Raw genomic sequence first — 24303 nt, 5'->3', positions numbered from 1 at the left:
GGCACCCTTATCTGGGCACAAACAGCGCCCAGCCCCCCTCCCGGGCTCCCCGCAGCAATCCTGACTTGCTGGGCTGGGACCCGGGCTGGGGGTCCCTGGAGGGCACACTCTTCCCTTCACCACATGCCGACATGGTGCCCTGCAGCCCTCCGGCTGTCTGGGGGTGGCTTCCCGGGCATGTAGCCCCCTTGGGCAAGGCTGTGCCTCAGACGGCTCCCTCTGAGGGTTGCAGCTTAGTATCATCCCCACAGAACATGCAGGTCAAGGGCGGTTTTAGCACACTGGCTTGTCTTCACCCAGTGCCCATGGGGGCCCTGAGGTCGGCCTCTCCAGACTCCCCCGGGGGCAGGCCTGGCAGAGCAAAGGCCAGGGCCTCCTAGCCCTAGGTCCCTGAGTTGCCATCGGATGTTACAAAATGTAAGACTTGCTGAAGCCCTGTGCCAGCTGCTTGGCCAGCCAAGACGCCAGCCACAGACGGCCAGAGGTGCCTGTAGGGGCACGGGCTGGAGGAAGCTAGTAAGTGGAGGGGCCAGAGGGGCCCCAGCTGGGGGCCCCTGCTCCCAAATTCTTCACACCTTCCCTCAACTTTCAGATTTGAGATACACATGTGACACACACACACACTCTGACCGGGGACAGTTCCATGGAACAATTCAATTTATGTTCTCAGACTTGTGGGGAAGCTGCTCTGGGGGCTCCCTCCAGCTGCCTCGGCAGTGCCTGGCCACCCCCTCCCACAGACACACCGTATGCCTGCAGCCGCCTGGCTACAACAGAAGGATGTGGGGCAGGTGGGGGTGAAGGGAGGACAGAGGCAGGCAGCACCTCAGACCTGGCCCCTGCCTCTCACAAGCGCTCTGGGCAGCACCTCCCCAAAGGCCGTCCCTCGGAGGCACAGGCATCGCAGGACTCTGAACTTAGAGCTGGCCAGACACATGAGCCCTTTCCCCCTCCTCTCAAACGGAGCCACTCACACGAGCCCTTTCCTCCTCCTCTCAAACGGACCCACTCAGAAGCCCAGTCCCTGGGGCTACGGGAAGCAGCTCCTTAGCCATACCCTTGGCAGTGCCAGGAGTTCCAGTGGAGGAGCACTAAGGCACTGTAGGATTGTCCCCGTATGGCTGTCAGTATCACAGGCCCGCTCCGGGTAGATGGCGTGGCTCTGGGCCTGGCTGCTGGTCCAGGGAGCTTGCTCAGTCATTGGCCAAGTCACCAGGGGCCCAAGTCTAGAAGGCTGCTAACCCCATAGAATAAGAGAGCAGTTTGGGAATGGAATTTTCTTAAGGAAAACTAACAATCCCAGTGGAACAGAACTCTACACTTGCTGCTGCATCTGGAACGTGAGGATCCCCAATTTTGCTGGGCACCATCCTCCCTTCCCAGCCTCTACAGAGCCAACCTCCAAGACCAGCCCCGGGCTGGGGAATGAGACACCACCCTGGCCCCCAGCAGGGTATCTGTAAAAACAGACTCCGCACGGAGATCTCCGCATGGAGACTGCATGGCTGTGGCATAGGAACCATGAAGCACCAGGGCTCCAGACTTACAGGAGTGCTGGCCCCTTGTCCAGTGCATGTGATGGGCCACCCCGGAGGAGGGCAGGAGGTACGGACAGGCATGGAGCCCAATAAGGGCGAGGGCCGGAAAACCGAGAGCTGCTCTGATTAGCGCGCTATGTTGTGCACGACAAGGGACCCTGGCAAAAACCACAGACACCACGAGTGCGCTTGCCCAGGGCGGAGGTGTATGAGCCCAGGGCCCCTCTTCCAGCTCCCCCTCAGGAGAATGGGGGGGCCAGTGCAGCAGGATGATCCTCCACAACAGAGCCCCTCCAGACCAGCCTGGGGGCCGGGATCCCTGGAGACCCCTGGGCCATGGGGTGGGCCATCCCAGGTGAACGAGGGAGGGGAGATGGAAGACTGTGCGTGTCTCCTCCCTCCAAGTGCAGCAGGAGAACAGCCGCTGGGGGGCCACTCTGGCTGGCTTGGTCACACCCCATCCTCAGGGACTGCACGAGAGGGACCAATGCCCCCCAGCCTCCGGGCCATGCTGATCAGTGAGCGCAGCTGCACCAGCTTTGGTGGCCCCACCTCCCGGGGGTCCTGATTCTCCAGCCACCGGAGAGCTGTCTCCAGACCCCGGACAGCCTCCCCAGCAGTGGGCACGGCAGCCTCCTCCTCCTCCTCCCCACCTCCCATGACAGAGGGTAGGCTGGCTGGGGGTAGAGGGGCAGCAGGGGCCAGCACAGGGGGCCGGCCAGGGCCTGCCTCCTCCCTGCAGCTGTCGGGCAGCCCCCCATCATCGTCCAGATGCAGCCACTTGGCCACCTCCTCGGGCGCCAGGCGCTTGTAGGCCAGGGCTGCCAGGTGCGTGAGGTCGCTGAGCACCCGGCTGTGCTCTGCAGCCTCCTCAGCCTGGCCGGCTGGCTGCCCAACACACTCCTCAGTGGGCCGGGGCTCGAAGGCCGCCCGCAAGCCGAGCAGCCAGCACCGCTCAATGCTGCCTGCCTGCACCAGGTCCCAGGAGAGGCCGGCCAGGTAGAGCATGTCCTTGAGCATGAAGCTGCGCATGAAGTCCAACGGGGAGCCCCCCGCACAAGACACAGCTAGCCTCAACAGCTCCCGCTTGTATAGCTGCTTGAAGGCAGCCACGACCCCCTGCTCCATTGGGGCAGGAATGTGTGCCCGGCTGCTGCCCTTGGACAGGAAGAGCACCCGCACGGCACCATCCGGGGTTTGCAGCTCTTCTGGGGGGCTGAGGGGCTCGGGCCGACACCGCCGGAGGGTCTCCTCGCTCTCCTCCAGAGCGGGCATCCTGGCAGCTGGGCTTGGGCAGGGGGGGTGGGCCACCAGCAGCACAGCCTTCTGCTGCAGGCAGCTGCGACGCAGGTAACGCCTCACGCCGGGGACGAACTCCTCAAAGAACCAGCCCCGCAGCAGAGGGCGACTGAGCCAGGCATCCGGGCTGTAGCGATAGGAGGCGGGGAACTTGTCCTGGTTGTGGTGGCGCAGGCTAGGCGGGTCCGGCAGCTGCCCGATGACCAGCGGCTTCAGCTTGTGGCTACCGGTCAGGTTGGCGGCCAGCAGAACGGTCACCCGGTCACCCCGCCAGCGCCGGCCGCAGCCTCCCGCGCCAGGGTCTCCCGCGCCCAGGGGCGCGGCCTGCTCCGGAAGCAGCTTCCAGTAGAGGCCAGTGACGTTTGCGTTGTAGATCTGCTCGTCGCCGTAGCCGCCCTCGGCGGGGGGCGGCGGGGCCGGGGCCCGGTCGGGCAGGGGGCCGGAGCTGGAGCCGGGGGGCTGCGCGGGCTCCTGCTTGACAGGCGGGCCGGGCGCGGGGCCCGCGGCCAGAGGCTCGGCCTCGCCGTAGATACGCTGGCTGGAGATGCCGTGGCGCTTCTGCCAGCGCCAGAACCAGCCGTGGCTGGCCTTGAAGGTGCACTCGGGCCCATAGATCTGGCGCGCGAAGGCCTCGGCCTGCGCCTGGATGAGCGGCCCTGACAGCGGCACGCCGTGCTGGCGCAGCGCCAGGAACCACGAGTAGACGGCGCGATCGATCTCCTCCTCGTTGGCCAGCCGCATCTTCTTGCGCTGGGTGCCCACCTCGCCGCCCAGCTGGTCCAGGAACCAGCGCAGCTTGGGCTCATCCTTGAGCCAGCCGCGCAGCGTGCCGCCCGGCACACCGAAGTCGCGGCACACGCTAGCCTGCCGCTCGCCGCCCTTGACGCGCTCGATGGCCTGCAGCTTGTCCTTGATGGAGTAGGCCTTGCGGAAGGCCATCTTCACGGCCACGCGGGGCCGCGGCCCGGGCGCCGGGGGCGGCGGCCGCACGGCGGGGGCCGGGGTGGGCGCGGGGAGCCGCGGCGGCTGCGCGGGGCGCCCGGGCAGGGGGTGGCGGGCGCGGCGCGGAGCTGGGCCGGCCGGGGGGCCCGCGGGGTACATGGCTGCGGCGGCGGGGACGGCGGCGGCGGAGGCGGGGGCGCGAGGGCCACACGCCGGCCCGGCCGGCCGCGCGGGGCGGGGCGCTGGGTGCGGGGCCGGCCGGGCCCTCCCCTTTGTCTCGCCAGCTTTCGGGGCGCAGGCGCGCAGGCCCCGCCACTCGGCCCCGCCCCGCGCGCCACCCGGCCCCGCCCCGCGCGCCACCCGGCCCCGCCCCGCGCCGCGCGTCCTCAGGAGCGTGCGGGCTCTTCCGCCCCGCCCCGGCCCGACGAGTCCACTGCGCCGGCAGCGGAGGAGGGTAGGCGAGCTGCGGTCCTGTTCCCGGCTGCCCGTTCCAGCCCCGTGGGGACGCAGCGAGCCCCGTGGTGGTCTCCCACTGCCTTCCGCCTTTGCGGCCGCGGGGAGCGTCGCGCCGCGCCGAGGGCTCTGGCGGCGAGGCGGGCGTGCGCGGGAGCCGCCTCCCCTGCGTGCGCTGTCCGCGGCGCGTGGTACATCCCGCTGCTTCATTTCCCGTGCGCGGCCTGGCCACCTCTTCCTTTCCCCAGCCGTCCCGCGCCACGAGCCCTCCTCCTTGGTCGCCGCGTCCTTGGCAGGTGTGAGTACCGCAGCCCGCGCCCAGAGGAGCCGCACGCGCCGCGGAGGCCCCCAGGGGCCGGGGCGGGGGGGCGGCGGGCGCTCGGGGTTGCGCCCGCGGCTCTGCGGCGTCAGGGCCCGGGGCGTCAGTGCTGCCGGCGTGCGGGCGGAGGGGCGGGGGACCGGGGGCGGCGGGCGCAGAGGGGCGGGGCACGCGGGCCACGTGGCCGGCCGGACCCTGCCGCAGCCCCTGGCCCTGCTGCAGCCCCGGCGTGGGGGGCGGCGGCCGGGGGTTGGGGGTGGCCGGGGGCTCTTCCTTTGTCCCGCACGCGCCTGTTGGCGCACCGGTCTTCGGCCTGGGGGCCAGGCTCCGGCCCAGCCCTTGTGGAACCCTGACGGTTCTTGGATGCGAGAAAGAGCAAGGACGCGTCTTCTGAGTGACTCGAAAGAAGTGCGCAGGGTTCTCTGAGTGCCCGGGAGTCACGATTCGGAAAAGGTTGCCCCGACGGGAAGCGCCGTAGAAGCCAGTGTCTGAAGGGGTGTGGGTAATTCCTCCCGGAGACAGAGGGGCACTGTGAGCGGAAGGGAGAGAGAAAGGCTCCTCCTGGAGCCAAGGGGGTGGTGTGGGATGGAGGCTGAACGTCAGGGTTCCCAGAAGGAAGGGTCAGCCCGGAGCAAGAGAAATTTTTGGCTAAACTTGGTGGGAGGGGGTCCCTGTCCGAGGGGGAGCACCTCTTTAATTGACCCTGGCACATCCCTCCTCTGAGGAAGTGGGCTTGGCCTGAGGTTGGGAAGGACATGTTTTAGGAGGCATCCGCTGGAGCGGCTCTGACACTCCGACCTTCCTGGGTACCTGAGCCTGTAAGTGGGCTGTCTTGGATGGGATCTGGTGCTTCCTGAACCTTCCTGTGCCTAGCCCCGTGGACAGCATCATCTTGCGGAGTGACTGGCACACAAACCTGTCATCTCTGTAGGTCAGTGTTCTGGGCCTCCTGCCAGTCCTGGGCAGCGCCCTCCGGGCCGGCCTTTCCTTCTCTGGAGTGGGGCTTGCAGTGAGGTTCACGGCCTGAGGAGAGCCCTTGATGGGCCGAGACAGCTGCCCTCTGGAGGATCTGGTGCAGGGCCATCTCCCCAGCGTTGCTCCTGGGGAGCAGGGTGAGGCTACCAGGGTGGGCAGAGGTGCTTGACCGATGTTTTCGTGAAAGCAGTTTTCTTGAAGGTGATTTTTTTTTCCTTTTTAAAGATTAACCAAAAAATTATCTCTGGCATCTGATGCAATGGTGTCTTCCCCTCACTGACTCAGGGGCTTCCTTTCCCCACTGCAGTTGTCCACGGTGTGTGAGGCCTGGGGATGCACACATGAGGACTCAAGTGTGCACAGAAAGGTTGGGGGAGCATGTGCAGTGCTGGGGTCACCCCGAGGGAAGGGGGCACAGGGACCAGGCTGGTGAGCTAAGCCCAGGCTCTGGCGGCTAGGACAGAGTAGAATGGATCGGCTGCGGCATTTGAAGTACGGACGTTGTCGTGCCTGTGTGGGGTGATGTGGGCAGCTGCAGTGGGAGCCCTGAATCTGACGGCATAGGGGTCCCCTTTCTGCCAGCGGGACAGGTTGATATTTCTAAGTGGGGCTTGGAGATCCCCCTGCAAAAGGCAGGTGGCATCCCTGCCTTGCACAGCTAGCCTGTGTGTGGAGCCGCGGTGTCCTGGGCTACCCCTCTGTGAGGCAGGCACCCCTCTGTGAGGCTGTCCTTGTTCACTCAGACATGCCAAGTGCTTGTCACTGTCCCTCCGACACGGAAGGTACCACGGAAAGCATTGCTGTGAAGCATGGTCCGACTCTGGGGGCCCAGAGGAGATGCAGCTGGCCTGCAGGACCCCTCCCTTCCCCATACACTCATGTGGGTTCCCACTTCTTCTGGAAGGTGGGCAGAGTTCCTCTGAGTGTGTGACTGGTGGAGTCGTGTCCAGAAGATGGGGAAGTGGTGTGGAAGGCGGAGCCTGGGGAGGGTCCAGCCCTTCCCAGAAACCTTCCTCATTCACCCAGGCTCACAGGGACTGACAGGCGCCTGGCCCTTGGGTGGGCACAGCTGCGGCGGGCCACATCCTTCCCTTCCAGGCCCTCCAGCCAGGAGTGTCCTTTTGGGGGCTACTGCCAGGTTCCCGTCCCAGCTCTGAGAAGAGCTCTGTCTGCGCTTCGGGGCACGGACTCAACTTCCCTGCAGTCAGAACGCAGACTGCACCAGGCTGGGACGGTTGCAGAGGAGGGGCCGTCTGTAGCCAGTCCCAACTCAGTCGGCTTTCAGGAGCAGAGGGTGGGGACACCTGAGGCCCCTTCCTTCTGGGTCTTTGCTCTGGTGTTCCTCAAGTTTGTTCCATTGCTGTGCCGTCTGGAGAGATGGTAGGGGAGGGGGTCCACCTGTTTCCCGGGCAGCCTGGGGTCCCCGCTGTATGGCTGGAGGCTTGCACCTTTGTGTTCTCTAAGGGGATCATTCAAACTCAAACTTGCTTTTCTTCTAGGACAGATGGGTTTTCAGTTCAGTTCTTCTTGGAACATGGGAGCTCTCAGACGAGGGAGATGGAGGCAGTAGAGGTGGGCTCTTGTATCTGAGATGGGGGGCAGGGGGAGCCAGGAGCCCCCTGCTGCCTGGTCCTCCAGTGTCCCTGTGGGTGTAGTTGGTCCCAACACTGGCTTCACCGCTTCCGGGTGACGTTGCCAGTGGGGGTGGCTTGCCGCCATGTGCAGGTGGCCGGCCCAGAGCCTTTTGCGTGCTCCTGTGGGGCAGCTGCTGGTGCTTGTGTGTGCCACGGCCCCCGAGGGCCCCGTGGGTGCCCCTGTCAGTGACCTGATGCTGGTGCTCTCGTGCTTCTGCATGTGAGGCTGAGTTCCTGCTGGAGAAAGGAGGCAGATCTCCAGGGGTCTGGTGACTGGGCTGCTGGGCGGATCCCGGGGCAGGGCGACCAGGTCCATGCCTGGCTGCCTCAGCTCCTGGGCTGCCGCCTTTGTTGGATTTGGGGTGCGGCACGTGGTGTTTCCAGCCCGTTTTCCCGTGTGTGATGGGGCTAAAGCCCTGTCCTTGTGTGCACAGTGGGAAGACTGTCTCTGTTCAAGCCTGGTGTGATGGCGGTGTCCTGTTCCAGCAAGGGCACCGGGGCTCGGTGGCTGCTGAGGCCCGTGGACCGGTTGTGGTTGTCTTGTGCCTTGTGCAGCGGCCTGGATTTAGTGGCAGCGTCACAGCAGGGCTGGGTGGGGATCCCCTGTACTGGGAGCACTGGGGTGCTGGCTGACCTCTGCCCAGGTTGGAACAGGTGGGAGGGTGCTCAGATGGTGTCCCCCAGGGCCTGCCTGGGCTACAGATAACAGCAACCCTAGGAGCTGCTCGTTTCAAGTGTCCGCCAAGTGGCGCTGCCCCAGGGGGGTGGACTCCTTCGCCTTCTGGGATTTTGGCGGTGGGTCTGCTGGGTGTTCATCTTCAGTTCGCCCCACCACACACCCCCACGCCACCTTCCCAAGCACCTTTTGCAAAGGCCTTCCAGCACGCTTGAGCTGCCCTTTCTGACTGCCTCTAACCTGTTGCTTTCTCTCCATGCCACCCTAGGAGACCGAAGTGAAAGTAAGTACCGCCTGCCCCTGCCGTAGTGTGTTCCCTCTGCCCCAGCCAGGGAGCCCCCAGTCCACTTGCCCCAGCACGTGCGGCCCGGCTGCCGGGCCCCCGTTCCCTTGTCCGCAACACAGAGGTGCTGGGTTTGCTGTAGTTGGGCTTCGACCCGGTGGAGTAGGGCAGGGGTGGGCATCTCGGTACTTCCCTGGACCGAGCCAGTTTCTGCCTCAGGGAGGGGGCAGCCCCTGAGCAGGCCGGGAGTGGCCTGCTGCTTCTCTGGGCTGAGCGTGGAGCTGCGGCCCCAGCTGGCCCCTGGTACAGGCCACATCCCTCATTCTCCTGAGACGTCTTAAGCAGCTTCCCCTCCCTGAGGTGCAGCGGCCCCAGAGCTGTGAGCAGAGCCTGGTGTGATGTCAGGAGTCAAGGACAGCATTTAGGCCAATAGGGTCTGGCAGGGCTTCAACCCTGGGGGTCAGCCTAGTGGATACAGCTGAAGGAGCCCAACCACCCCAACTCTGGGCTGCTCTGGTGAGGGTCTACCGGGGGCTGGGTGCCAGAAAGACTGAAGGGCAGACAGGCCCTGCCTGATTGGCCTGCCGTCCCCTCAGGGACAGTGGGTGATGTCACAATGCCTTGCCTCCTGGGCACACGCCCCCACCTCCCACCACTGCCTCTGCCTCCAGCCTGGCCTTGGTAAGCACCACTGCCGGCCTGGGGGGGAAGGCACAAGGGGGTGGCCCGGGGCTCCCTCCAAGCCTGGGGCTTCTGTCCCGTGGCCTGTGCCATTAGAGGCCCCCGGCATGTCCCTTCACAGTACACGGGGGCTCTTCTCCCAAATCCTGGTGGACAGCTGACATGTCCCACTGAGTAATGAGAACCAGGTTTCAGTTTTGTTTGGGGGTGTTAGGAAAGAGACGGCGATCCTGTACAGGTAGTGGGGAGGGTTTGCTGTCCTCCCGGTGGGGACCTTGTCTCCTGGGGATGAGGGCCCAGCCGGTGGGTGCCCTCGCATAGGCTACACTGCATGACCCCACAGAAGCAGGGGGGGATGACCTGAGGGCACCCTGCTCGGCACCCTGGCAAGTTAGCTTCTGGGTGTTGGGCAGTCGGGGCGGACACTTCTCCTTTGGGGGAGCAGGGCCTGGAGTCGGATCTGTGGCTGGAAGAGATCTCTGTGCTGCTTACAGCCGTTCCTCTAGAAGCCAGCTGAGTGTGAGCTCAGACCACTAGGTACGCCTTAAGAGCAGACTGGCTTCTGGGCCTTTCTGGGCTTGAGCCGCTCCCGGCCAGAGGCTGCGGTGGTGGCAGTGGCCCCGACCCCTCAGTTCAGATGACCGTGGTCTCCAAACGAGAGAACACCACCTCTAGCTAAGAAGCTGGGGGCTTGTCCACCGTAGCAGATGGGACACAGAGCCCCCAACCTGTCTTCCACCACCATCCTGGTGATGGGGCCCCTTATGTCAGATGGCACTGAAAGGCGGGAAGGGCATCCTGACACCCTAGGGCCCAGAGAGTCTCAGGTGGCCCCCTCTAACTGTAGGTATGGCCAGAGCTGTGAGCTGATGGGGAGCCTGGTTCTTCCCCGATGTGGCCCTGCAAGGGCGGGCCCTCCACCCTCTGCTCCCAGCTGCCCCCTGAGAGGCTGTCCCTCATCTGAGACCCTTGGCAGCTCCCCTTGGAGCGTGTGTTGCTTTGGATGGTGGTGTGGCCCGTGGTGCGTGTGCACTGCTACAGGGTGGGGTGGGCTGTCCTTAGAGACCGCCAAGCATGTTTCTGGAAACTGGAAGCACCAGTGTGGCAGGCGAGGTGCCAAATGTAGCAAAATCAAAGGATGTCCGGTTAGAATTATAGACGAGCAGTGAGTAATTTTTCAGCACAAATGTCGTGTTTCATGGAACATAATGATTCTAAGAATTATTCGTTTATGAAAGTTGGATTAACTGAGTGCACCCTGCATGTTATTTAGCAGCTCCCCGTGGATGCTGAAGTTTGGACACAGTGTTGTCTAGACCCTTGTGCAGAGCCTGGGTGCCTAAAAAAAGATTAGTTTTATGGTTAAACACACACACACACACACACACACACACACACACACACACACACACACACACACACACACACACACACACACACACACACACACACACACACACACACACACACACACACACACACACACACACACACACACACACACACACACACACACACACACGTATTTGTTTTTTGCTTTACTGAGTTTCCCACGGACTTGACTCTAGGTCCTTGCTTGTTACCGCATGGCACCCCCATTGGGGAGCCCTCCCCGGCCCAGCCAGCCCCAAGAGTCAGGCTGAGGAGGGGGGTGGGGGCGCCATCCTCCATGGCGCGCTGTGTTGCAACTGCCTTCTTGTGCTTGCTTTTTAACGCTGTGCGGAAGATGAGGAGCGGGAAAGCCTCCTGTACCCTGGAGACTGTCTGGGAGGACAAGCAGAGGTATGGGGAGGCCGAGCAGCGTTTCTACGAGCAGGAGGCCACACGAGCCGCCACCCCCCAGCAGCTCCTGGCTGAGGGGCCAGCCGTGAATGGGCCAGGGCAGGAGGAGGCCAAGGACGCTGAGGAGGCCGATGCCCCTGACAGCAGCAGCAGCGTGAGGGACCCCAGGAAGAGCCACGATGGAAAGAAGCCTCTGCAGAAGAAGAGGAAGCGTTCCCCAAAGAGCTGGTTCGGCCAGGCGGACCTGGCCCTTGTGGGCCTCTCAGCCGACCACGTTTGGCTGGACAAGCCAATGTTTGACCAGGCAGAGAGCTCATACCGCCAGAGGCTGGCAGATGCAGCCGCCCAGCCAGCTTCCCTGGCCCCCCGGGGCCCCTGCACGCACGGAAGCCAGGTGGCCTGCCACCACGTGACCTGGGGCATCTGGGTCAACAAGTCTTCCTTCGACCAGGCCGAACAGGCATTTGTGGAGTGGTCTCAAGCCTTGCTGTTGGCCGCCGAGGGGAGCGGCAGACAAGGGGCTTCTGACACAGGCCAGCCGGCGGCCGCCTCCGACCTGGCGCTCACCCGCCAGCCCAGCCCCCTGGCTGACGGCCAGTCCCCACTGGGCAGCCTGCAGGCGCTGGTGCAGGAGGTGTGGCTCGAGAAGCCCCAGTATGATGCAGCGGAGAGGGGCTTCTACGAGGCCATGTTTGACGGCCACCCCCCCGGGAAGGTGCGCCTGCAGGAGCGAGCAGGCCAGGTTGAGGCGGCCCGGCGGGGCCGCAGAGACCGGCGAGGGCGCAACACTGTGGGAAGCAAGCGGGTCGGGCCTCGGCGGGTTGATGGGGAGGCTTCCTCTGCCCTGCCCTACTGGTACTTCCTGCACAAGGATGCCGAGGCCCCCTGGCTCAGCAAGCCCACCTATGACAGCGCAGAGTGCCGTCACCATGCTGCTGAGGCCCTCCGCATGGCCTGGCGCCTCGAAGCTGCTTCCCTGGCTCACCGACCTGGTGCCCGGTCTGGCCCGTCCATGTCCAGCCTGAGACCCAAGTAGGAGAAACATGCCGAGCGGGTTCCTGGCCTGGGCTTCCCCGGGCTGGGGGCCCTGCCTGCTCTTCTCCCCACCCCCACCCCCGGCATGGCTCTCCCCGACACTCCTGGACCCGGCTAAGTTGGATACAGGAGTGGGTTGGGCAGAGGTAGTTCCTGGGGCAGTGCAGCAAAAACCTCCCAAGGTTTGGGGCTGTTGGGGGGTGAGAAGGGGTTAGCACAGGGCCAAGTCTGCCTTGTGTAGGGTTTCCCTTTTGACGGGGCAACTCCCAGAGTCCCCTCTGGCTGTCACAGGTCAGGGCAGGGGGAGTGTTGAAGGCTTCTGGCCCGAGCCCCACTGGGGAAGGCGTGGGAACCGGCACGTCCTTCCTGCCTTCCTCGTCTGGAACCACCTCTAAGGTGAGGTGAGTGTGTCTGGGACACCAGCATGCTGTCCATTGAGCCACTTGGCCTGAAGGACACCCCTGGACGAGGCTTACTTGCCTTCAGCTTGGGGACCCAGGGCTTGCCCCAGGATGGTTCCGTGTGGCACCAGCAGTGGTCCGTGGATGCCAGAGCCTGGAGAAGGGCAGGGGTAGAGGCGGGTGGCTGGGCGGAGATGACCGGCTCTGAGGGAAGATGGCATGTGCAGCCGCAGGGGGGTGTGGGCTGTGGGGTGCTGCGCAGGCCAGGCCTCAGGGAAGCCGCACCATCCCAGCCTTGCGTTCGCACCTCCTCCGTGGGGTCGGATTTGCTGGTTTGACAGAATCCAAACCTTGGTGTGAGGGACAGGGTGTGGGACCCCTTGTGTCCCTGTTGGCATTGTGGGGGGGGGCCATGGAGCTAAACTGTCCATAGTGGCCTGGCTCCTCCTGACGGGGTTACAGGGGTGGGTGGAGGAGAGTCACGGGACCCAGCCCCCTTGTCACCAAGGGCGCACTTGGTGAGGTCCAGTGATAGCCTGGGGCCCTTGGCGCAGAGAAGTGGTGACATCGGGTCCATTTCTGTGGCCCTGGGTCAGGCACAGGAGGGGCCGTGCTCAGTGTGGGAGGGCAGGCAGGCCTAGTGTGGCTTCTGGTGGAGAGCTGCGGTTCTCGAGGTTACTGGCCTCCGGACCCCAAAGAGCTTCTCTTACATCTCGATTTTTTGCCACGTTAGCATAGAAAACAGAAATCCTGAAAGTACTTTATTCGTTGAAAAGTAAGTTTGTCACTTGTTACTGTTTACGACTTGTTCTTACAAGTGATGGTTTTCCCGAAACGACAGCTCAGTGAGCAGTGGCCTTGATCGACGTTCTCTACAAATCTCTTTAGCGTCTTGCTTAACAGGAGGCAGCTGGATTCTCACGCTTTCTTCTGCATTCAGTCTGTTGGTGTGAATTGTTTGATGGACATAAATTGAGCCTTGCACAGATGTGTGGTTGGAACGGGAGGACCGTGGGGACCCCCGGACGTTCCTCGCCCCAGTCTGAGAGCCGCTGGTCTTGGGGACAAGCCTGGGAACTGCCAGCCTGAGAACCAAAGGGGCGGGAGCAGGGATGGTGTGGAGGGGCTGGTTCAGCTCTGCCGAGACCCCCTGTGCTCTGACCCGGACCCCTGATCCCCCTGCACCCTTGGTTTCTGGGCTGTTGGTGGGGTGCTCTTGCAGGCCAGGCCTAGGGCCTTCAGGGATGCACCCTTTCCTTCCAGCTGACTGTCTTAGTCTCTCCTCTCCTTTCCAGCAGGAAAATGGCTACGAACTTCCTAGTGCACGAGAAGATCTGGTTTGACAAGTTCAGATATGACGACGCAGAAAGAAAATTCTATGAGCAGATGAACGGGCCTGTGGCTGGCTCCTCGCGCCAGGTAGGGATGTACTCGGAGCACTGGGGGACTGTGCCAGCATCGGGAGGGCAGAGGCATGTTGGGCCCAGCTGGCTCTGCTCCGGGTGCTGGTGGTGGGGTCTCTGGAGGTGTGGCCCCAGATGGCTCCTGGGGTTCTGGATCTGCTCGCGCGTTGGCACGGGGCAGACTGTTCACTTGCACCATCTCAGACCAGCGGGCATACCGGTGCCCATCAGGACGGCGTGGGCCTGGGTGTCCCTCGGGCCCTGTTGTCACGGCTACAAGACTCCGGCCGACTCGAGCCCTTGCGCTCCTTGCTGTCCCGCTGAGCTTTCACTCTGCATAGCTCTTGCTTGCTTTCTGTAGGAGGGTTTTTCTCTCTCTCTTTTTTTTTTCATTAAAATTGTTTTAATGGAAAAAAAACAAAAAAACAAAAGACTGGTTCTTTCTGCACTGTCTCTACAGGAGAACGGCGCCAGTGTGATCCTTCGAGACATTGCAAGAGCCAGAGAAAACATCCAGAAATCCCTGGCCGGCGTGAGTACCTGCAGGCTCGCACTGGCATGTCTGACTTTGCCCGGTCCTGCTGCTGAGCACGTGGCCGTCGGGACAGAGTTAGGGCGAGGTGCACGGTGCTGGGTTCCCGCTGGGACAGGGACCTGCACCCCCACCACCACAGAAGCCTTCCCTGCTGGGCCTCTCGCCTGCTTGCTGGCGGTCGCCCAGGACTCCTTCCTGCGCTCACCCTGCCTGCCGCTCAGCGCCGTCCCTGGGCCAACACCATGGTCCTCCAGCGCACTCCGCAGGCACAGGCCTGGAGGCGGCCTCCTTGCTTTGCACCCTGCTTGGGGAGGAGTGTGAGCGGCGGCATCTGCTGCCCCTTTCTCTTGCTCCCTAGGCCCTGCCTCCCCAGAGAGATGGGTTCACGGGCTGTGTGGAGGCCAAATGATAGACTCTGAGGCCCAGAGAGGGGCCGTGCAGCCCAGTTCAGCCTCCAGGTCCCAGATGGGATCAGGGGAGGAGGCCAGGTCCATGTCCAGCTCTGTTTCTAGCCTGGCTGGGCAGGTGTGTCCCTAGGAGGAGACAGACCTGCTTCTCTGCCTTCCTAGGCGGCGGAGTCAGGACCTCATTCTCCCTCTGGGACACGTGGTACCCTGTCCTTGAAGGCGGAGTGTCATCAGAGTTGTGTTCCTTCTGGAGACTTTAGGAAAGACTCTCTCGTTGCCTTTCCCACCTTGAAGAAGCCGCCCTCATGTCTCGGCCTGTGGCTTCTAGCCAGCTGTGTCCTGACTCCAGCGCCATCTCACATTTTCTTCTCTTCTGCCTCTCGCTGACACGGGCCCGCCCAGATAACCCAGGAGCATTTCCCTGTCTGCAGAGCCTCCGCTTTGTCCTGTGGGCAGCGTCCCTTTTGCCACCTGAGGCCATCATTTTGTTGGCTTTGGGGATTAGCACGTGGGCAAGTTCGGGAGCCTCTGCCTGCCACGGCTGGGCGGGACAGCTCTCAACAAACCCCAGGGGCTGTTGCCACTGCTTCCTGCCTCAGGGGCCCTGCTTTATGCTTGGCCCCCACTTGCTGTCGCCTCGCACCCAGGCCGGTGTGCGGGATTCCAGTCCCCCCGGAAGGCCAGGGCCGGGGAGCTAAGCGGCTCAGGGGCCGGCTGCCCTGGGGGTTCTTGGGCTACAGGAACTCTTCCTCTGGCCCTCAGGGCACCCTGGCCGTGTTGGGGGTTGAAAGCATGTGGGCGTTCTGCTAGGACTGCTGGTTTGCTGCGGTTGCTGTAACAAGGCACCCCAGACCAAGGGCTTAAACGGGACACTTTATTTAAAATCAGTCTGGAAGCTAGAAGTCGAAGGTCAAGGTGTGGGCAGGTTCTGAGCCCTATCGTGGGCACGTGCGTGGCCCTCATTCTCCTGTGTCTTTACGTTGTGTTCCCTCCGGGTGTTTGTTTCCAAATTGCCTTTTATGAGGACAGTAGTCAGAATTAGGGCCACCTTAATGACCTCATTATAACTGGATTACCACTGTAGAGGCCCAATTTCCAAACAAGCCCCTGTTCTGTGATAGTGGTGGGAACTTCAGGGGGGGTGTCCTTCAACCACTAACAGGGACCCAGGAAGGACATTGCTGGCCCAGCCCCAGGCTTGGATTTGGGTTGGAGAGAGCTCAGCAGCCATTGCGACCTGAGAACCCAGAGCTTCCTGGGAATTGTGTATGGTGCCAGGGGCAGGGTTGGATGTGGGGATGGAAGGTGGCACTGTCCCCTGTGGCCCACTGTCACAGGCCAGGACTAGACAGGGAAGCCTAGGTCTGCCTCACAGGCTGGGGTTGGGGGCCCTAGACTGCCTGGCATCCTCATTCCTTGCCTGGGTCAGAGTCGGGGTGGGTGAGGTCGTCCCAGGGCATAGACTTCAGTGAGAGACTTGAGAGCATGCAGGGCCTGGTGGTGGTTAACCCAGTGGCCGCCAGCACTCGGGTCTCTGCCCACCACTTTGGCCTTGTGCCAGGTGGGGCCTTGCCTGGAGCTTGCACCCTTGGGACCTGTCAGTAGGCAGTCCCCACTCAGTGGTGACACCAGGGCAAAGGCTTGAGGCACCAGCCTGCGGCCGGGCCCGGATGCATTTGCTCAACAGGTACTGAACCCCAGGAGAGGCGGCTGGCGGGGGGCTTGCTGAGATGGGAACCGGGCCTGGGTGTGCGGGCTGGTAGAACAGGAGGAGGGTGGTCGGGATTTCATCCCTGTGTGATGGAAACTGTTGCAAATGCTAGTGAGCGTGGCATAGAGAGCTGCGTGCTGGGGAAACAGGCTGGAGAGGAGGCCACATGCCAGGTGGTGGCGGCCAAGACGTGAGCGAGTCCAGCACAGCTTTCCATTGGTGGAGCGAGGGAGTTGAGCTGAAGGAGCGGAGTGCCGTGAGCAGAGCCCACCCTGGTGCCGGTGCTCCTGCCCCAGCTGCATGGCGTCCGGTCTCTGCCTTTGGCTGGGTCTGCTAGGAGCCAGATGTGGGAGCTAGTGGGTCACGGGTTAGGTAACATTGGCCTTGCATTGCTCACTGACCCCCAGCAGGGAGCCGGGCGCCTGTCCTTTCTGGGGACCTTTAGCTTGTCTGTGATTTGGGGGCGTGTTGAGCAGAGGAGGAGGTCGTGGGGCTTGCCCTCACGGAAGGGCCAGGTACACTCTGTTCTCCTGTCCACTCTGTTGGGTATGTATGTGTAGGCCCCCAAGGTGTAAGTCGGGCTTGAGGCGTGGTGCCCTGCTGAGGGGCTCCCGGTGAGGGAGGAACCCAAGGGAGGCTGGCGGGCAGCTGTGCGCCCCGCGTCACCCAGAGCCTTCAAGGGCCGGCTCCATGAGCCAGGTGGCAGGTGTATGGCCTGGGGAAGGCAAGGTGCTATGGAGTGTCTGCACCCTACACAGGAAAGCTGTCTTCTCCTACCTGCACTGGCCCCTGAACCCCCTTCCCTCCTGTGTCCAGTTCCGAGCTGTGCTGCCCGGCCCCGCTGTGGCCCAGGCTGTCCCAGGGCTGTCCCAGGGCTGTATGCAGTCTGCTTCCTCCCGCCCCAAGGGGCAGTGACAGCCAGGGTGTGGGTTCTGCACCACCTCCATGCCAGCGCTCGCTGGGCCCTGTGCTTCCTGCTTGGGTTCATGCTCACAGGGCTTCCTCCCCACTTTTGGGGCTGGAATACCCCAAGTGGACCCAGCGGGGGCTGACAGGAGTCTCTTCCTAGTGTCCAGCAGGTCTCCCACCCATGTTGGGGTTCTGGTTTTCAGTGGCTGTGAACAGGGGGACCCTGGGAGCAGACTGGGGTGCCGCATCCTCACCTTCCCCTGCCTTACAGAGCTCAGGCCCTGGGGCCTCCAGCGGACCCAGCGGAGATCACAGTGAGCTTGCCGTCCGGATCGCCAGTCTGGAAGTGGAGAATCAGAGCCTGCGAGGTGGTGAGTCCCTGGGCCTAATGGGTGGGACGCCGTTCCCCGCTGGCCTCCCCACCCTCTGACCAGCATCCCCTTTGCTCCTGTAGTGGTGCAGGATCTGCAGCAGGCTGTCTCCAGGCTGGAGGCCCGGCTGAGCGTGCTGGAGAAGAGCTCTCCTGCCCATCGGGCCACAGCCCCACAGACCCAGGTGAGTACCTCTCTCAGACCAGGGACCCTCTGCCTGGGCACTGGAGGGGGGCGGGCGGCAGAAGGTGCCCCTGGCCCTCACCCCCAACTGGGGCCCCGGTGGCACGGGCCTCAGCCTCCCTCCCCCACGGCAGCACGTGTCCCCCATGCGCCAAGCGGAGCCCCCTGCCAGGAAGGCGGCCCCTGCCGCGGAGGACGATGAGGACGACGCCATCGACCTGTTCGGCAGCGACGAGGAGGCGGACGAGGAGGCGGCGCGGCTGCGCGCGGAGCGGCTACAGCAGTACGCCGAGAAGAAGGCCAAGAGGCCCGTGCTGGTGGCCAAGTCCTCCATCCTCCTGGACGTCAAGCCTGTGAGTGGCGCGCCTCCCCCCCGCGCCATGTCCCAGGGGGGCTGTCGGGTTAGCCCGCACCCGGGGGCCCTGTAAGGGCTCTGCCTGCTCTGCTGTGCTCTGCGGGAAGCAGGGGACACTCCCTGGGGCCTGCAGCCTCCTGACCCCCAGCCTCCCCACCTCTTCCCCCCCCAGTGGGACGATGAGACAGACATGGCCCAGCTGGAGGCCTGCGTGCGCTCCATCCACTTAGACGGGCTGACCTGGGGGGCCTCCAAGCTGGTGCCCGTGGGCTACGGCATCCGCAAGCTACAGATCCAGTGCGTGGTGGAGGACGACAAAGTGGGGGTGGACCTGCTAGAGGAGGAGGTCACCAAGTTCGGGGAGCACGTGAGTGCACAGGCCCCCAGGCAAAGCCCTGGCCAGGCAGGTGGCCGCAGCGGGTGGGTCCTTGGGAAACTGGGCCCCGTGTGACCACTGGCCTCGCTCGTTCTCAGGTGCAGAGTGTCGACATTGCTGCCTTCAACAAGATCTGAGCCCGAGCACCAGCACCGGGCCTGGGTGTGTGAGGCCCTGCAGCCATTAAAGACTGAGATCGCACTCTCTGGCTCCTGTCCTCGTCGGGGCCCAGGGGGCGGGCACGTTCAGTGAGCAGCGCGGCCAGGCTCCGGGCCTCACGCTTGGCCTCCGCCTCTTTGGCGTCCCAGCGGGGCCCCGTCTTGCTCCTCCGCCAGTGACCCCGGGGCCCAGCACCACCCTCCCTTTTCTTGGTCTCTGCACAGCGTTCTTGTGGCTGTGTGTTCACTCCCTGTCTGCCCCTTCTCTGCCTCTTGGCTGCCCTCCGGATGGCACTCAGCCCTCGGTTACAAGTGCCACACCAGGCTCAAGCTACTGAGGCCAGAAACAGAGTATGCGTTGGCCGCTCGGCGGGGGCTGCCAGCCCCGCTTGAGGCACAGGCGGCCTCTCCACTCCACCTCCTCTGGGTTCCATTCCCTGCTGAGCTGACCCCAGGGGAGCAAAAGTGTCCAGGGAAGAAAGGTTCCAGGGGCCATCCTGGCCCTGCTGCTGTGACCACAGTCATGGGCCCCCCAAGTGGGACCTGTGGGAAACCCTGCCAGGCCTCCCAGCATGTCCAAGGAGCCTGGCCGATTCCTTCGATGAGGCCCCTGCTGCTCCAACCCTCCAACCCCCGGGGCGCTGCCCGTGTCTGCTCTTTGGCCTCCCCCTCCCCCTCCCCCACTGGAGACCTGGACCCTGGGCAGGCCCGTGACAAATCGACCTGTGGAGTCGTGCCCACGGTCCTGTCCGGGCGGTACGTGGCACTGGCAGCCCCTCCCCTGGACCGTTGGCCAGCGAGGCTGGTGAGACAGCCATTCTGAGTTGGGGACAAAGGGTGTGGGCTGTGGTTACTTCCGGTCGAACCGGTGCCCTCCAGGGGCCCAAGCCGCACGGGAATGGACTGCCCCCCCCCCCTTGACGGCGGGGGCCCTGGGGGCCCTCTTACTCTGTCAGCACCACACGTCCCTGAGCACCGCCGACGTGCTCCCTCGGAGCAGGCTGTAGAGTCCCCGGCACCGACCGCCCCTCCCCAGGGCAGGCTGGGTGTGGCCTTAGCGCGGCTTCGGGCGCCCGCGGTGCCAGTTGCCCTGCCAGGGGGGCGGGCCCCGATCAAACCTGGGGCGGGGCGTCACGTGGGCGCGGGGCGGGGCGCGGGGCGGGGCGCGGGCCGGAGTCCGGGCGTCGGGGCGCAATGGCGGCGGAGCAGGACCCCGAGGCGCGCGCTGCGGCTCGCGCGCTGCTCACCGACCTCTACCAGGCCACCATGGCGCTGGGCTACTGGCGCGCGGGGCGGGCGCAGGAACAGGCGGAGTTCGAGCTCTTCTTCCGCGGCTGCCCGTTCGGCGGCGCCTTCGCCCTGGCCGCGGGGCTGCGCGACTGCGTGCGTTTCCTGCGCGCCTTCCGCTTGCAGGACGCAGGTAGTCCCACCCTCCCCGGGCCGGCCCCCATGACCCTGCTGGTCACCTGCCACCTAGTCGCGTCTTTCCCTCCCCGACCCCTCGCCTGAGAGCCCCGGCCCAGAGTCCCCCATGGCCCAACAAGCCTCCCAGGACCCCCGACGGTCCCAGCCCCGACGAGTCCTCCACGGCCTGCGCTAGCTCCAGCCCACAAGGGCCTCTGTCACCCCCAGACGTGCAGTTTCTGGCCTCGATGCTGCCGTCCGACACGGACCCCGCGTTCTTCGAGCACCTTCGTGCCCTCGACTGCTCCGATGTGACGGTGCGGGCCCTGCCCGAGGGCTCCCTCGCCTTCCCTGGCGTGAGTTGCAGGGTGAGCTGGGGGGCAGAGGGCGTGGGCCCGAGCGTGCCGGGCAGCGCCGAGCCGACAACTGCCCCCCCAACCCCCACCCCACGGCAGGTGCCCTTGCTGCAGGTGTGCGGGCCGCTACTGGTGGTGCAGCTGCTGGAGACGCCCCTCCTCTGCCTCGTCAGCTACGCCAGGTGGGTCCCCGCCCGGGTGGGACCCCGCCGGCCTGGAGGCAGACCCGGGGTAGGAGCTGGGCCCCAGGACGACGAGCGGGGACTTCCGGGGGGGCGGGCCTTTGGGATGGGGCGTGGTTCCGCCCAGGAATCGGAGCGCGGGGCCAGGGCTCTGGAGAGGGGCCTCCCGCGCCCACTGGAGGGCCGCGAAGGGGGCCCAGGTCCGCGGTGACTTCGTGACCCTCACCGCAGGTCCCCTGCTCCCTTGTCCCCGACAGCCTCATCGCCACCAACGCTGCGCGGCTTCGCCTGATCGCGGGTCCGAAGAAGCGGCTGTTGGAGATGGGGCTGCGGCGAGCCCAGGGCCCGGACGGGGGTCTTACAGCCTCCACCTATAGCTACTTGGGCGGTAAGAGCCTGAGGAGGGAGGCAGGGGCCGGGGAAGGAAGACACCTGCCAGACGTCCTCCAGCCCGTCTGATGCTCGCCTGACGCCCTCCTGACCCCCTGGCTCAGGCTTCGATGGCAGCAGCAATGTGCTGGCAGGACAGCTGCGGGGCGTGCCCCTGGCCGGAACCTTGGCGCACTCTTTCATCACTTCCTTTTTGGGCACTGAGGTGCCCCCCAACCCGGTCAGTACCCCCCACGCCCCCGCTGCGCTCCAGGGGGCAGACCCCACAGCCAGTCCTTGCCCACCTGAGCTCCCGGCAGGTAGCCCCAGTGCTGGGAAGCTGGTAGTGCGGGCTTTACCCTGCTCAGACCCCCAGCTGGCGGTCAGCCAGTCCTCACCCTGCACTGTGGGCTGGAGAACCTTCACCGGCCCCTTTCCGTAGATGTTGGCTCCAGCTGCCAGTCAGGGCCCCATGGTGGATCTGGCTGCTTGTGTGGAGGCATGGCTGGATCGCGTGTGTGCCCATCTGGGACTGGGGGTTCAGGAGCCCCACCGGGGAGAGCGGGCAGCCTTTGTGGCCTATGCCCTGGCTTTTCCCCGGGCCTTCCAGGGCCTGCTGGACACCTACAGTGTGCAGAGGTAAGGCCCAGGTCGTCCCTTGTGTGGGCTCTGCAGAGCAGCCGTGGCCCCTCACCGACCCTTCTCCTTCCTGCTGGCAGGAGCGGTCTCCCTAACTTTCTGGCAGTAGCCCTGGCCCTGGGGGAGCTGGGCTACCGAGCAGTGGGTGTAAGATTGGACAGTGGTGACTTGCTGCAGCAGGCCCAGGAGATCCGCAGGGTCTTCAGGAGCATTTCGGCCCAGTGAGTCCCCTGGGACGGGTTATGCCCACTGAGAGAGCGTGTTGGGAGCAGGAACGTTGGGATGGGGCAGAGGAGAGAGCAGTTTGTTCCTCCCAAAGTGGGGAGATCTGATGTGGTTGCTACTGCAGCAGAAACATTGGGACCTTGGCAGGGAAATCAGGGCTGGGTTCACCCAGGGGCTTCTAAGCAAAAGGCCAGGACCCGTGTGGCTGAGGGCAGATTGTCAGGTGGTGGGGGGGGACGCGTACCTGGGGAGGGAGAGTGACCGGATGCCTCAGGGAACATCTGAGGGGCTGCCCCATCACAGGTTCCAGATGCCCTGGCTGGAATCCATCTCCATCACCGTCAGCAACAACATTGATGAGGAGGAGCTGACCCGGCTGGCCCAGGAGGTGGGGCAGGCAGGGGCAGGCCAGAGGGGGGCCAGGAGGGCCCCGGGCTTGCAGACGTCAGCTAGGTTCACTGCCACCTTCTCTCTCCTCGTCCAGGGCAGTGAGGTCAACGTCATTGGCATCGGCACCAATGTGGTCACGTGTCCCCGCCAGCCTTCCCTGGGCTGCGTCTACAAGGTTGGGTTAGGATCTGGGATCCAGTGGGGTGGGCCAGAGGGATCAGGGGTTGGGGGAGAAGAGTCCAGCAACCCCAGCACACGCGTCTGCAGCTGGTGTCTGTGGGAGGCCAACCCCGAATGAAGCTGACCGAGGACCCTGAGAAACAGACGCTGCCTGGGAGCAAGGCTGCCTTCCGGCTCCTGGGCGCTGATGGTGAGGCCCTCCCACGCCTCCTGCTCTTCCGCGGTCCTTCTCCCGTCCCCAGGCCCCCCGCTTTACTCTTGGTGTGCACACAGGGTCTCCGCTGTTGGATTTGCTGCAGTTGGCCGAGGAGGCGCCACCGCAGGCTGGGCAGGAGCTCAGGGTCTGGCCTCGAGGGGCCCAGGGAGCCTGTACCGTGAGGCCTGCCCACGTGGAGCCTCTGCTGAGACTCTGGGTCCAGCAGGGACAGGTAGCCGCTTCCATCTGCTTCCTTAGTCTGCTCCTTCAACCTGAGTTCCCTGGCCCCTGACCCTGACCACTGACACAGCTCCTGCCTTCCCTTTTCCCCCCAGCTGTGTGAGCCCCTTCCATCTCTGGCCGAATCTAGAGCCTTCGCCCAGCTGTCCCTGAGCCGTCTGAGCCCGGAGCACAAGCGGCTGGAGCAGCCTGCACAATACCGGGTGGGTGCACGCCCACGTGGTCAGCTTGCGCCACGTGCCCTCTGTGCCCATGGCCACCCGTCATCCTCTCTTCCTCCTACAGGTGGCGCTGTCTGATAAGCTCCAGGCCTTGGTGGCCAGACTGCGGGCCGGAGGATCCTCGTGAGCACCGAGCTGGGGCTGCCTGAAATCAACATGAATCAGTCACTGTCTTGCACAGCTTGTCATGTGTCCTTTTTTCACCCAGCCTGCCGCTCAGTTGACCCCCCCCAGGGCCTCCAAGGGTGGGCTGGACTCAGGGATCAGAGCCTGGGTGCATGCCCCCTGGGGGAGGCCCAGGCTCTGCCCTGGGGAGCGGGGGAGGCTGCCTTTTGCTGGGGTCTGAGGGTGGCCAGGCGCTAGGCCAAGGCTGGTAGTCAGGGGCTCGTGCAGCAGGACTGCGGGGCCAGATCTGAGACTCGACAGGACAAGGCTCTGGGGAAAGGGAGGCTGATAGTGCCCACCTAGGAGATGGTGGGGCTCTTGCGGGAGGCCGGGGAGGGGGAGCCACGGGGTGGGGATGAGGTCCCAGGAGGAGGGCCTTGGGGATTTCCTGTATCCAAGCCTGGCCCCAGACCCCACACCAACCAAGGGCATTGCCCCGGAGGAGTCAGTGGGACACCTCATGCCTGCCAAGCCAAAGAGAAGCCCAGCTGTCCCTGGCCACTGCAGCGGCCAGCCCTGCAGGACTCTGCCACTGGGCGCTGCGCTCACGGGCTCCACCATCGGTCATGGGGTCAGCCAGGCCTGACCCAGGAGCCTTACAAAGGGACAGAAAGTGGCATTAGAGCCAGCGAAGAAATGAACGGTGCTGGGCTGGTCCTGCCTCTGCGCACAAAGCTAGTCAGGTTTCTACTGGCTTTGGCGACTTGGGTTCCACAGAAACCACTCGGGAGAGCTGTTCTCAGCTACGTGGGGTGGGGGGGGCCAGGCCTCTCGGATCCAGGCAGCACAAGGGGGCAAACGCAGGCAAGGGCGTGGAGGGGTGCTGGCTTCCTGCGGTGCTTCCTAAAACACTTCCGCCTCTTCAAGTATCTGACCAGACTGGCTCTTCTGGATCCCAAGGCTTAGTTAGGCTGGGCAGTGCCCTGTGTCACTGGGTGAACATGACAAGATTTGGGGCAGAGACCTGGTCAGGCCAGCCCTGGGGAGCATGAGGCTTGGAGAGATACAGACTCACAAACACCCACATGGCAGAATACAGGCCCCAGATACCCCCACAGGTCCACCACTTCTCAGCTGTGCACTTCCTCTGGGCCAGGACCCAGGAACCCCGTGGTCCAGTGTTGGGTGGAGGGGGCCCCTCAGAACGGGCTAGGACCCAGGAGGCCCACCCCGACGATGGCAGCAGGGGCACTCCTCTCGCCTCTGCTCCAGCCCAGGCCTGCCTGAGCTCAGAGGTGGCGACATCTTTCTCAACCATCCTCATCCCCAAGATGCCTGGCCGGCTCGGAATGCAGTGGGGATGGCCCAGC

The 24303-nt window shown here is 64.3% G+C and overlaps 3 protein-coding genes across 10 annotated transcripts; 2 read left to right on the top strand and 1 right to left on the bottom strand.

The window, feature by feature from the left end:
• Nucleotides 1–1955: 1955 nt before the first annotated feature.
• On the bottom strand, nt 1956–3938 carry TIGD5 (tigger transposable element derived 5). Its single transcript, XM_027606151.2, has one exon. It carries the CDS (start codon nt 3936–3938, stop codon nt 1989–1991), a length of 1950 nt encoding a protein of 649 aa, XP_027461952.2. The 3' UTR covers nt 1956–1988.
• A 373-nt stretch (nt 3939–4311) lies between these two features.
• On the top strand, nt 4312–18469 carry EEF1D (eukaryotic translation elongation factor 1 delta). 6 transcript variants are annotated; one of them, XM_027607964.2, is made up of 9 exons: nt 8824–9337; nt 10527–11614; nt 13314–13437; nt 13882–13953; nt 17255–17354; nt 17438–17538; nt 17672–17890; nt 18065–18259; nt 18367–18469. In XM_027607964.2, exons 2-9 carry the CDS (start codon nt 10527–10529, stop codon nt 18403–18405), a joined length of 1938 nt encoding a protein of 645 aa, XP_027463765.1. In that variant the 5' UTR covers nt 8824–9337; the 3' UTR covers nt 18406–18469. The 6 variants fall into 6 exon arrangements, with proteins under 6 accessions (XP_027463783.1, XP_027463791.1, XP_027463765.1 ...); XM_027607982.1 differs by lacking the exons at nt 8824–9337; nt 10527–11614 and adding an exon at nt 4312–4530; XM_027607990.1 differs by lacking the exons at nt 8824–9337; nt 10527–11614 and adding an exon at nt 4383–4530 and having other exon boundaries at nt 13317–13437.
• Nucleotides 18470–19588: 1119 nt separating this feature from the next.
• Nucleotides 19589–23006, top strand: NAPRT (nicotinate phosphoribosyltransferase). Of its 3 annotated transcripts, none has more exons than XM_027608015.2 (13): nt 19589–19846; nt 20059–20186; nt 20286–20368; nt 20626–20756; nt 20863–20978; nt 21180–21376; nt 21457–21597; nt 21905–21989; nt 22086–22166; nt 22259–22361; nt 22445–22599; nt 22703–22810; nt 22893–23006. In XM_027608015.2, exons 1-13 carry the CDS (start codon nt 19621–19623, stop codon nt 22953–22955), a joined length of 1617 nt encoding a protein of 538 aa, XP_027463816.1. In that variant the 5' UTR covers nt 19589–19620; the 3' UTR covers nt 22956–23006. The 3 variants fall into 3 exon arrangements, with proteins under 3 accessions (XP_027463816.1, XP_027463825.1, XP_027463807.1); XM_027608024.2 differs by having other exon boundaries at nt 20059–20198; nt 20301–20368; XM_027608006.2 differs by having other exon boundaries at nt 20059–20198.
• Nucleotides 23007–24303: the final 1297 nt, after the last annotated feature.

Source organism: Zalophus californianus, chromosome 4 (assembly GCF_009762305.2).
Source record: "Zalophus californianus isolate mZalCal1 chromosome 4, mZalCal1.pri.v2, whole genome shotgun sequence".
Classification (NCBI taxonomy): domain Eukaryota; kingdom Metazoa; phylum Chordata; class Mammalia; order Carnivora; family Otariidae; genus Zalophus; species Zalophus californianus.
This window is presented reverse-complemented; position numbering and strand designations above follow the sequence as displayed.

Excerpts from the sequence above, each read along its gene's own strand:
- TIGD5 (XM_027606151.2), bottom strand. The coding sequence starts at position 3,938 with ATGTACCCCGCGGGCCCCCCGGCCGGCCCAGCTCCGCGCCGCGCCCGC.
- NAPRT (XM_027608006.2), top strand. The coding sequence starts at position 19,621 with ATGGCGGCGGAGCAGGACCCCGAGGCGCGCGCTGCGGCTCGCGCGCTG. Across the intron at positions 20,979-21,179 it reads CTGAGGTGCCCCCCAACCCG|ATGTTGGCTCCAGCTGCCAG; the intron begins GTCAGTACCCCC and ends CCCTTTCCGTAG. Across the intron at positions 22,167-22,258 it reads CCCTGGGCTGCGTCTACAAG|CTGGTGTCTGTGGGAGGCCA; the intron begins GTTGGGTTAGGA and ends ACGCGTCTGCAG.
- EEF1D (XM_027607964.2), top strand. The coding sequence starts at position 10,527 with ATGAGGAGCGGGAAAGCCTCCTGTACCCTGGAGACTGTCTGGGAGGAC. Across the intron at positions 11,615-13,313 it reads ATGTCCAGCCTGAGACCCAA|CAGGAAAATGGCTACGAACT; the intron begins GTAGGAGAAACA and ends TCTCCTTTCCAG. Across the intron at positions 17,539-17,671 it reads CCACAGCCCCACAGACCCAG|CACGTGTCCCCCATGCGCCA; the intron begins GTGAGTACCTCT and ends CCCCCACGGCAG.